General features: G+C 43.4%; 1 protein-coding gene across 4 annotated transcripts in view; it reads right to left on the bottom strand.

Moving 5' to 3' along the window:
* TMCC3 (transmembrane and coiled-coil domain family 3) overlaps positions 1-12,381 on the bottom strand; it is a 219,873-nt gene that overhangs the window by 6,538 nt on the left and 200,954 nt on the right. For 3 of the 4 annotated variants that reach the window (XM_005877021.2, XM_014548343.1, XM_014548344.1), the window contains 2 exons: positions 5,449-6,353; positions 2,437-2,572 (listed from right to left, as the gene is read on the bottom strand). In XM_005877021.2, coding sequence (XP_005877083.1) covers positions 2,437-2,572; positions 5,449-6,338 — 1,026 coding nt within the window. In that variant the 5' untranslated portion in view covers positions 6,339-6,353. Of the gene's footprint in view, positions 1-2,436; positions 2,573-5,448; positions 6,354-6,521; positions 6,545-12,381 lie in introns of those variants that run through there. The other variant, XM_014548345.1, reaches the window with a different exon arrangement.

Here is a 12,381-nt window from a genome sequence, read left to right as displayed (position 1 = left end):
CTCAGAGGCCGGCAAGTCAGGTGGGGAACGTTGGAGTCTGCAGTCACTGGAGCAAGCAAGCCTCATGTTCGCTTCCAGCTGCCTGGCTGCCGGCCGCCATCTTGGCTGACAGTTAATTTGCATAAGGATATGCTGATTAGCCAATGGGAAGGGTAGCGGTCGTACGCCAATTACCATGTTTCTCTTTTATTAGTGTAGATTTTAAAACATTTTGGCTCAAGGTTTCGTTCATTTAGGACACGGCATGGGAAAGTGATAGAACAAGACAAAAGACCAACATTGTAGGCAAATTCATCCATCTTTGATTGGGTAGATGAATTACATATATAAATAGAATGATCCTAGAATTGTCTTAGAACTGCTATCAATTGTTTTTAACCAAAAGAAAAATCCAAAAAATTTAAGCAATGTATTATAAGGAACTTTGGTCACAGCACACACTAGGAGATAGTCCGCCCCACAACCGTCAGACTTCCTTGGGTCCAGTATTTAATTTATTGAGGATAAACACAAAGGACAGGATTATCTTCTAAACTCTTTTCATGGGGAATTCAGGGTTAAAAACCCCAATACTCAATTGCTTAAAATAACAAATTCTTGCAACCCTGTAGGCCACAGCCACCCTCATCTATACTGGCGCATCCTCTGGAATAACCCTGTGAACAAAAGAAACAACAAACAGGACAAAGCTGAGCAGGCCCAATTGCTAAGAGCCCTGGGATATATGGCTACCCACCCACATACTAAAAAATGGTCAACATTTATATTTTTTTGACTGCTTATGTGTCCGGCAAAGATTTAAGTATTTTACGTTATTACTAGTATTCCATTTAATTCTCTCGACAACCTTAGGAGATAGAGCTCATTAATATTTCCATTTTATAGATGAGGAAACTGAGGCACAGGACGCTGACTTGTCAGGGCCACACTAAGTAGTAGAGCCAGGACCCAGCGATGTTCTAAAACAGAATGATCTAATAAACCTGCATTGTTCACTTGGCAACACTGAACACTTAAATGGGTTCACATTTTTTGAAGCCAGTCAGTGGTGAAGCTGTCTCCTAGCCCGGAGCAGGGGCAGACATCCTCAGCGTCTTCTGCCCCATGTCCCCAGGCAAGCATTTCCTACCAGCTCTGCCTGATGCCAGAACTGTCCAAACACACATGTGGGATTAACCCAAGCTCCGCCCTCCACACAGAGTGGAACAAAATATGGGCGCTGACACTCTAGCTCACACATTGTGGGAGAAATCTCTCTTTATGCTTCAGTTTTCTCCCTTATGATGTGGGTCTGGAGAAAATAATCACTGGCTACAAAGAAAATTTGCAAAAATGAAGCTGAACATTACTCAAAGAGTATAATTTTTTTTTTTAAAGGCAATCTGAGGGTATATAAACTGGTGCAGCCACTGTGGAAAACAGTATGCAGTTCCTAAAAAAAAAATTAAAGATAAAACTATCAGAGGACCCAGCAATCCCACTTCTGGGTGTCTAACTACAGGAAATGAAATCAGTATTTAGAAGAGCTATCTGCACCCCCATGTTCCCTGCAGCATTATTTACAATAGCCAAGACATGGAAACAACCTAAGTGTTTATTGATGAATGAATAAAATGTGGCATTATATCTACAATGAAATACTATGCAGCCACGAGAAAGAAGGAAATAACTGCCACTTGCAATGCCATTTGACATGGATGGACCTTGAGGGCATTATGCTAAGTGAAATAAACCAGGCAGAGAAAGACAAATACCATATGTTCTCAATTATATGTTGAATCTAAAAAACTGAACTCAGAGAAGAGGGGATAGACTGGTGGCTGCCGGAGGTGCAGGGACAAAATGGGTGAAGGTGCTCAAAAGCTATAAACTTCCAATTATTAAAGCAAGATTTGTTTTACATTTTAAAGTTTTTAAAAATTTTGGTTGTGGTGGGGAGAGTAGGGTATAGATGATGAGCTTGGGGGGTGGGGTTAGGTAATAAGAATTTGTTAATTAATTTAGGCAGAAAGTAAACAGAATATAGCTTCTTTACCCAGTAATGTCTATAACAGCGACTTTAAACCGATGTGCTGAAAGAATTTTTACCTATTTAGTCAGAGGCACTGACCTCTTTTCCTTTAAATTGTCAAATAAAAAAATGACAACAGCCAACACAATAGCCCTCTGCTGTGAATGAATCAAAATGATGCCTTTTTTTGGTCAGACTGGCAAAAATATATAGTATTACATATTTTGGTGTGCCACAGAATTTTAGTAAGTAGTTTATGTGTGCCATGAGATGAAAAAGGTTGAAAATTGCTGGTCTATAACATGAGCTGATGGGGTCAATAAGGTAGAGAACTAATGCTTGCCGAGGGGTATGCACTTAGTGTGTTAAGTGAATTAACGGCTGGGAAAAGCCTCCTGAGTGCCCAAGGAGGGGAGGAAAGGCACCTGGATGTCCCGCGAGCGCTCGTAGGCCTGGTAGGCCACCTTCTCCTCGATGCTGGCCAGCTCCTGCTTCAGGTCGGCCGTCTCGTGTTGATGCAGGTCTGTCAGGTCATGGAGCTGGTCTTCTAGTCGCTCGTACCTTTGAGAGAGAGGAGCCGATTCTGAGCACGACATTTCAAAGGTGTTCTAACAGCACATTCCGGAATGACGTCCTTTATCTCACTGCTGCCAGTACCCTTTGGCTTGTTGTCATCTCCTGGCAGACTGTTTCCAAAAGAAAAGTCTGGCTGTGGGAAATGCACTGACTTCCAACTCCGGTCTCTGTAGTCCTAACTGTCCTCACCACTGGGTTTCATGCAAAGCAAACCTGGCTTTTCCACCCAGGTCAGAACCGCGTGTTGGCTGGCTGTGATGACAACAGGAAGGACCTCAACAATGACACGTTCACTGTGGCTGGTCAGGAGGCAGGGCTGTGGGGGATCCTGCTCAAGGCAAGGACCCACTGGCATCCCGATGCTCCTCCCCTCTCCGCCCCCACAGTGCCCAGCAGTTCATGGCCAGGTGCCAGAGTGCCTAGAAGGAAAGAACCAACTACTACACTGGAGCCAACTCCACGATTTCCTAGTGTACACATTGATTCTGAATACATGTCCCACTTCTTGGAACTGCAGTGCCAACAACAAATTAAGCTCACTATAAATTATAGATGGCTTATCAGGTCAGGTGGCATTTCCAAAAGTACAAATCTAAGGTAACAGAGGCACAAAGATTCCCATTCTTAGCCCTCATCCCCCTCAGAGAGGAGAGATTTACCTCATACATATTTACATAAACTTATAATGTTTATTTTGAAGCAAGAAGCACTATTTGGAGAAGATGCACTAGCCTGAAATGAATTTGATCAATGCCAGTTTTAAGATCCTTATACATTTTTAAAAAATGAGACCAAAAAAATACATATTTAATGCTTAATCTCAGGTAGGACTTCATAGGTGCCCAATGCCGATGTTATAAACAAGCCCTTTAAAGATCTCTTAAAGTAAGCAATATAGTCAGTTGCTAAATCATGGAGATCACAAACATTAAGTATACTAGTGGCCCGGTGCTCGGATTTGTGCACATTGAAAGGAAATTAATTAGAAGAAATATTTTAATATCGCTATTCGCCTTTTCTCTATAATAGAAGTGTCAGAGATGAAAGAAAATTAGTAAAATGTATATGAAAATAAAATATAAATTGATTAATAATAACAACATGATATAGCAACAAAGACATGATATAAAAACAAAACATGATATAAAAACATTGATAAAACAATGACTGATAAGTTGATTAAACTTATTCTAATATCTCCCTGTACAACACATTAAGAGTAAAAACACTTTCAGAGTGCTTGACTAATTTCCCTTGTGATGAAGTATTTACATCTTTAACTTTAATGTCACACGCTCTTTGAACTTGAGAGAAAGCAACATATAACTGACCATGTCCGAAAATGGGTTCAGGTAGGAATATTCCTACTCTGTCTAGAGTTTGTCCTTGTGATTTATTAATAGTCATTGCAAATGCCGGCATCATGGGAAACTGTCTCCGAATTAATTTAAATGGGAGGCCAGTGTCAGACGGGGACAAATCAATTCTTGGAATCAGAACCTCTCCTTCCGCAGATCTTGTTAATACTTCAGCTTCAATTATGTTAGGTTGCAATCTTTTGGTAATAAGTCTAATACCATTACAAAGACCCCATTTACTATTCAGATTTCTCAGTAGCATGATGATTGCACCTACTTTCAATTTTAATTTATGACACGGCATTCCCGAAGGAGTAATACTATTAAGAAATTCGATGGGAGCTTTATATGTATCGTGCATGTGCGAGTCAACGTTTATTTTTAAACTAGAGGCCTGGTGCATGAATTTGTGCACGGGTGGGATCCCTCTGGGTGGCCTGCGGGGATCAGGCCAAAACCCGCAGTCTAACGTCACCTGCATCTCCTACTTGCCACTCCCACTTATCCCAGCCCCCTGTGCCTGCTGTGGGCTTGAGTTCAATCAGTCCTGATAGGGAGGCTTGCATTGCCACAGCAGTGCTCGCCAGCCATGAGCCCTGCGTCTGGCGCCCTCTTGAGGGGAGTGGCCTGCGGGATTGGGCTGAAACTGGCTCTCTGACATCCCCTAAGGGGTCCTGGATTGTGAGAGGGCGCAGGCCAGGCCGAGGAACCCCACCAGTGCACAATCGGGCCGGGGAGAGACCATGGGAGGGCTACAGGGCGTGTCCAGCCCTGTCTTGCCCAGTCCTGATCGGCTCAGTGCACATCAGAGTGAGTGGTTGAGTGGCCTTAGCATATTATACTTTGATTGGCTGAACAGTTGACCAGTCACCGGACGACTGAACACTTAGCATATTAGGCTTTTATTATATAGGATTGCCAGTGTGTGTCATATGTACCGGCCAGTTAGTCAGTCAGACGTACGGTTGGTCACTTAGTCTTTTATATATACAGATAACAAATGAGAACAAAAACTTTCCTAAATTTATGTAAGTGGGTATTTGTGACTTAGGATAACATTTGGACCCAAAGAGTACTGCATCCCAAGCTAGTCGAATGGAATTAAGCTTAATATTCTCTGGAAAATTTGTGATTCAAAAATAGTTCTTGTGTGACAAAGAAACCAAAGTCAAAGACATATGAGGAAAGTTTAAAAATTGTTTCATAAAATACAGCTGAAAAAAGCCACATTCCTAAATTAATACATAAATAAAACCATGTATCAGATATAAGACATGTAAGCTAAAACTTAAATCTTACAATATGTGATAGGTATTTACTTTTTGTTATCTACAGGATGATGCTCAACCAACTGAGCCACACTGGCCAGAGCCCAAATGCCTTTTGACCCATATTCCTCTTTATGAAAAGTACAACCATTAGCGTATCACTGTCAAGCAATCTCTCTGCAATTAGTAACTCATGCTTCCAAAGAAATTCTAAGAGAATTATCTGAAATAATACCTGTATCTCTCCTCTTGCAGGGTCTGAGAAATAAAACCGTATTCTCTCTTAAACTGCACCTTCAGGGCCTCGATGTCCTCGGCCAGCTGTGCCTGGGTATCCTTGATCTCCCTCAATTCCTCCAGGATCATGGTGAGCTTCCCCTGGCTGTCCAGTGTGCCCGCTCCGCTGGCCCCAAATGACTGGTTCCCATTACTGTCGGCGGAGCCCGATGTGCCGCTTGAGCACTCGTCGTCGCTGCCATACTTGGGTTTGTTTACGATGGTCGAGCTGCCCCCATAGACCCTGGCACTCGCCTCGGGCCTAAACTCCTCTAAGGAATTTTTTAAGTGAGCAATGTTGTCTGCGCTGCCAAACTTATTCCGGATCAAGTTGGCAAACTCTTTGGACTTATTGAAGACAAATACAGGTGGAGTGAGGGAGACCCCTGGCATGCCTGATTTACTGCTCTCCAGGCTGTGCGGAGCAGTTCGAGACTTGGCCTGGGCATCTTTCAGGGAGTGCTGGATATCCTTCAGGTTGTCCTTGGAGATTCTGGAGGCTCCGTTCTGTTCGATCTCCTTGAGCTTTCTGTGATACTGCTCTAATTTTTTCTGCAGCTGGGCAATGGAGTGAGCTGATTTCTGATTCTTCTTCTCAAAGACTTGTTTGATACGGCCAGCCTGCTGCTTGTCAGCGCTGTTGACTAGTTTCAGATATTCCGCAACATTCCCATCCCGGGACGTCTGCTCGATTTTGATCTGCTCTGTTACCTTTAGAATTTTTTGTTTCAGGCTGTCCGCATTGAGCTTGACCTTGTGGAAGTCCAGGATGCCATCTGGTACATCAAAGTTGAGGTTGGTGTCTGACCCGCCTCGGCGTATGTTCAGGGGCAGGCTTAGGGTATTCATGTCATGGCGCTCTACCTGAAAAAGAGCAGAAATAACTGTAAGATTTGAAGTCTAAGAGACAGTTACTGTGATAGAATCTGTGCTCACAACAGACATACTTCAGTCCTAGATTTTTAAAAAACTCCCTATTATCGTTGAACACAGGACAACAGTCCAACTCCTTCTCATATCCATGTACACTACCTGTGAGATTCAGAGTCCCAGGGAATTCATTTTCTGTCTGATCCGATGGCAACTTTTGGTTGGCAGGGGAGAAATGCATAGAATGAGGTTACCAGTCAGTCCAGGTTTCCCAAAGTGCCCAGGTAATGGGGATGCCTGCCATGCCCCATTCACCATTGAGGGAAGTCATCCAAATCAGAACTCAATCATTTAATAGAAGGAGAATGAAATAAATAAATAAAAGAAAAATAAAAGAAAGTGAAGTTCTAGCAGGTACATTCATTTACACAATAAATTATTTTCTTTTATTTTTAAAATGTTTTTATTGATTTCAGGGAGAAAGGTGCAGGGAGAAACATCAATAAGAGAGAATCATTGATCAGCTGCCTCCTGCATGCCCTCTCCCCCCGAAACCTGGGCATGTGCCCCGACCAGTAATCAAACGTGATCTCCTGATTTATGGGTCAACACTCAACCAGCCAGGCAAGAAATGATTTTCTTAGTGAAATAATTAACAGATGTGATGAAATAATATGGTGCAAGATTAATTTTAATAATTGAGTAATACAACAATATTTAGATGTGGAAACAACCGCAAACCACAACCAAAGTGATTTAAAAAACAGTAGTACTAATATTACTAGTAAGATCATGTGAAATAGCTTTTTTACTCAAGGGCCGCCTGGGGAAAAGAACTATGAAGTGAGAATCTTGGCAGGGAAGGTGGGTGGGTAGGTGGGGCGTTAGCCTGGCTATAAAAGGGAAGCAAATGCAGAATATGTGCCAGGCACTGCGGATGCTCACAGGGCTGTCCTATTAGATCCTCTCTACCACACCAGGCAAATAATGTGTTAAATCTGTGTAATAAGTAGAAACTGAGACTTAAAGGAGTCAGGATTTGAATCAAATCACCCTAACCAGGTCCTCTTGCCATGTCAGGACACTCTCACATTTGTGTCCCCAGAGGACCAAAACCAGGTCTTGGTAGACTCTGAATACATCCTCTAAACAAAGATTTTTAAGATCTAAACTGAAGCATCTTAGCTGTCAAGTTAACAACCCTTTGGTTAGAATAATGCCTTGATATAGATTCTCACGTGGGAGACAATACAATATTCAGCCCAAGTTACTTTTTTTTTTTTTAAAGGGGATAGTACACTGACATAGCAAAAAATTAGTAAGATAATAACAGATTGCACACTGCCCAAGTGGCCCAGACTTGAATGTGGACTGTTTCCAACAATGAATATTAACAGGATGCCATATGAAAAATGCTACCCAGTGCTTTTTCCCAGCAGCACAGGGGGACACACCCAGACTGGTGGGGCAGGCCTCCTTCATAACTTACAAAATCTGTTACCATTATTCCTTGGCCCCTGTCTTCCCACAAACCATTTTGCCATGGGTAAGCGACACTGGTTGTTTTATCTGGCAGAAAAGCATCAGGCTGGAAGGAACTCAATGCCAAATCACTATCAGACTAGAAAACAGGATGTATGAAAAAAGGATAAAGGAATAGTAACTTCACCTGGTCAAGAGGGAAGAATGGGTGCAGGGACTAAAGAAAGTATATAATAACTATCAAGTCCTAGAGAGATGAGTACAGGAAACTCAAGGAAGTATGTATCAATGGCGCACTAGTGGACCCAAAAAGGAAGGGGCTTAAGTAATAGCAATAAGGCATGCACTAAACCTAGCAAATGTTTATTTTGGGCAGACAGGGTAAATGTACAACCATGAGGCTGGGAAAATGATGTCACTGATATCTAATTTAATCGTGCTTCTCTACTTCTCAAAAACTTCCTTTGGCTCGCTAATGCCTCCCAATTAACTAATACAACCTGGCCACTGTAAGGCCTTAGCTTACCTTTCAGGCCTCACCCTGCACCTGATGGATGCTGGTTATCTTAAGTGACCCAAGCAACTCAAAGTTCCCAGAATGTATGTGAATTTTCTATGGATTTCCTCCTGCATCTAGTATTTGCAATGCCTGCTACCCATTCACCTCTGCTAATCCAAATCCTACATGTGCTGCAATATGCATTTCAAATGCCACTTCTTCCATGAAGTTTGTCCCAGTCCCACTGGAAAGCTGCCTTTCCTTTCTGTGATCCCCCTCTACTCCTCCTTTCTCACTCATGCAGGGGGAGATGGGTCATACCTGTGGCCAGCCTGTGCTGGCATGGCCCCTATTCACAGGAGGCTGTCTATGAATGCTTGCATGATGACATCATTCAGGAGAGTCTACACTGGAGTCATTTAAGATACATTTTAATAGAATAAAAAAATAACCTTAGAAGTTTGGCCCACACAGACCTGACAATTCCAGGTAGAGATGTTTTTCTAATACCCATGTAATAAACTCTACATCATTTCACAATGATCCAACTAAATGGAGATCAGGTGCAACAACATACACAAGCATAAATCAGGACTTTCAAGTATAGCTTATAGTCAGAAAAGAGCACATTTAATAAGTTTAAAACTTAATGAATTTCCACAAATTGAACATATTATGTAACCAGGACCCAGTTGGAAAAACAGAAGGGAAACTTCCTTGTGCCCCCTTCAATCACAGCTGCATCATTCTCACCTCCAGAGGTAACCATGCACATGACCTCAGCATTCTCACTTTTTTTTTGCTCTACACTGTGAGATTCGCAAGAACCTGCTCCTGCCCTCCTTGTGCTCACTAGGATAAAGTTATTTAAAAAACAAAAACAAAAAAACCCAACAAACACCAAACAACCTGCTTGTATTCTCCATTGAGAAGTCCACCACCACGTCTGAAGATACAGAGGTTTCTACACCTTACCAACGGCAGCGGTTAAGTCCTCACCTGTTCTTCCTCCTTTAATTCTCAACCACACTGCAGCTGGCCACCCAACAACTCCGGCATCTCAACACAATGGCCTCGCTCTCTTACAGGCTGCTGGGCCAGGACAGCCTCGTAGACACAGGAGTGTTTATGCCCAGAGGGCTGGCTGACTCTATAATAATGCTTGGCATGTTCACGAGAATCCAGGTCAGGGAAAACTACTAGAGTTAAAGCTCAAATCAATCACTCCTAATGCTTGTCCACAAATCTCAGAAATGTTTGATAAGGGTAAAAAGTTGGACCTATTGCTGGGCCACTCCTTGCAGCCTTGTAGTCTCGACTTCTGCAGAATAATTGAAAGTCAGCTAGATGCCCATACATTCCCTGAACAGAAACTGAACTTCATCACATGCTGGAGAAGAAAGCATGAGGGGCCTCAGCACTGAGGGCAGCTGTACAGCGCAGCTGTTTTAGGGCTGAGACCTGGGGAAGAGGACAAAGGGTCACCAATCCTGGAGCCGCAGGCATGTGGACTGTGTGGGCCAGGAGACACGTGTCCCAGTTTTGGCACTGACATGTATCAGCTATGTTGTTCTTTGGTAAATCAAATCACATCTGTGGTTTTAGATTTCCTAATTACAGACAAAGGAGATAGAACCAGACAACTGAGAGCTAACACTTTAAAATTCCATGAAACGTAATCCCATTCCCTGAAATGCATCTTTACTGTTGAAAGCGAGTAGAAATAGAATGTTGGGGAACCAGCTAGTATTGTAAGAAATATTACTCATGCTCTGTTAACCGTGATTATTTTATTCTGATTAAAGAAGGCACATTCTACCCTGGCTGGAGCTGACCTGGAGAAGCAGCCCTTCCTCCCCATTTGGGGCTGCCTATTATCATGGAAAGATTAACAAAGATTTGTTACAGAAACCAGAATCGCCAGCCCTTTGAAGATCCCCAGTCCTTTTGCATATCTGTAAACTGCCCTTTTGCCTACTTTTCCTTTGTACTTCTACCTATATAAGCGCTGGCTTATGGTGGGCTGCAGAGCAGATTTTTGTGGAACCTGCTGCTCTCCCATATTGCCGGCAATACTGGAATAAAGGCTCATATATGATTCAACCCTGTCTGTGCTTAATTGGCTCGAGTAGTGACAGGCAGCACGGACACATTGTTTGTCTGGTTACACTGTGAGATAGTATCATGGAATAGTCAAGGGCTGGGCTCTGGAGGCAGACTGCTTTGGTTTCCTTCTTGGCACCACTCTTCTGAGCTGTGTGATCTTGGAGAAGTGACTTCACCTCTCTGTGCCTCGGTTTCCTCTTCTGTAAAATGGAGATAATGATTCTTCAAAGAGTAGTTGTGAGGAAAACTAAGATAATGCACAGAAAGTGCTTAAATACTTCCTGGCACAGAGAGTGGTTTCAATAAATGTTTGCTATTGTTATTTAAAAATGTACCCTGTAAGTAAAAACTGAAAGGCACAATGGTTATTATTTTTGTACTGGGGGGTTATAAAGAGTCATTCTTCTAATGCTTTCGTATGTTCCAATTTCTAAAAAATAATAAACATGAATTACTGTTTTGGCAGAAGAGCTGCTGTTTTTAAAATGACTGCTAGCCTCTTTCAGTTCTCAGAATTACTTGGCTATTATTACCTTACATGAAAGGCGGAACACCAGCTCCGCAGTGAAGCCATTTCTAATGTCCTTCTTCCGGCAGTAGAAACATTTCCACTGTCACCTCGATGTTCTGGAACAAAGGCTACGGGAAAGCTAAAGCCCTGGACAGACAAAAACTGATGACACAGTCATCTCTGCAACAATCCAAGCCTCCAGCATAGGAGGAAGCTCGGCTCCTCAGCCGGGTGCCAGTCACCACCCAATCTATAACACATTGTCAGGGGTCCAAAGAGAGCTGTCCCCTGCCATATCCTTATTTATCCCCTAAAGCTCCAGGAGGAAATGAACAAAAAGGGAAGGAGCGCTAGTGCAGAGGCACACCACCCAAACCCCCACCCTTCCTGGGGACTCCTGGAGGGTGAGTACCGAGGCAGGAGTTCCCCGAAGTTCTGGGAAGGGGGGGTCACTGAGTGGTCAGAATGTGCAGGGCATAGAGAGGTCAGAACAAGGGGACAGAAGCAACCGCCTGCTTAGTCCCCAGGCCGGACACAAAGAACCTTTGCTTAAAGAAAAGCTGCTTGAGCTCAGTCACATGAGGAAAGGGTCAGGAATTTCAACTGGCCGTCATTCCCAGGCAGCAGGTATGTCACGGCCTACGTGAGGTGGGGTTACAGACAGGCCCATGATGAGCTGCAGGTTCAGTAGCCAGTCTCCAACAGGTGAGGCTGAGGTGTCTGAGTCAACACAGCTGACATTCTGGAGTCATTTTAGCTGAAATCTACCTTCAGGGCTAGAGTTAAGGCCGGCTATATGGTGTGCCTGTCAGAATGTGCCAGACTTTGCTCTGATTACAAACAATGTCAAAGTATCAATGGCTTAAAAAATAAAGTTTATTTCTTGCTCAGGCTGACACACCTGCCGTCAGGTGAGGGACCCAGGCTGATGGAGCCTCTGCCTTCTAGACTGTGCCGGTGGTCATGGCAGGGGCAGGGAGCCTGGCGAACCATCCACTGGCTCCTAGAGGCTTCTGCCAGGAGAGACGCCTGTGACCTCCGCTCACTGCACTGGCCCCACCTCACTCCAGGGAAGTACAGGACAGGGAGGTACAATCCTGCCACATACCCAGGAGGAAAATTTCATGTCAGTGACATGCGCAGTATCTTTGTTAAAACCTCAGAGGCAGGTTTTACTATTTTACAAATGAGAAAACTAGGCACAGAGGTCAGTACACTGTCCAGGGGCACACAGCTAGCCAATGGCAGAAGCCAGGACTGAAATCCACTCACTCTGTCTCCCTAGCAAAAATGACGGAGAACCTTTACTCTGAGTCAGACATCATGCTAAAACATTTTTTCATATATTCTTTTTTTAAAAATTCTTAATTGTTTAAAGTATTACATGTGTCTCCTTTTTCCCCCAATGGACCTCTCCCCAGCTG

The sequence above is a fragment of the Myotis brandtii genome, unplaced genomic scaffold, assembly GCF_000412655.1.
Source record: "Myotis brandtii unplaced genomic scaffold, ASM41265v1 scaffold504, whole genome shotgun sequence".
In the NCBI taxonomy this organism is placed as follows: Eukaryota; Metazoa; Chordata; class Mammalia; order Chiroptera; family Vespertilionidae; genus Myotis; species Myotis brandtii.
This window is presented reverse-complemented; position numbering and strand designations above follow the sequence as displayed.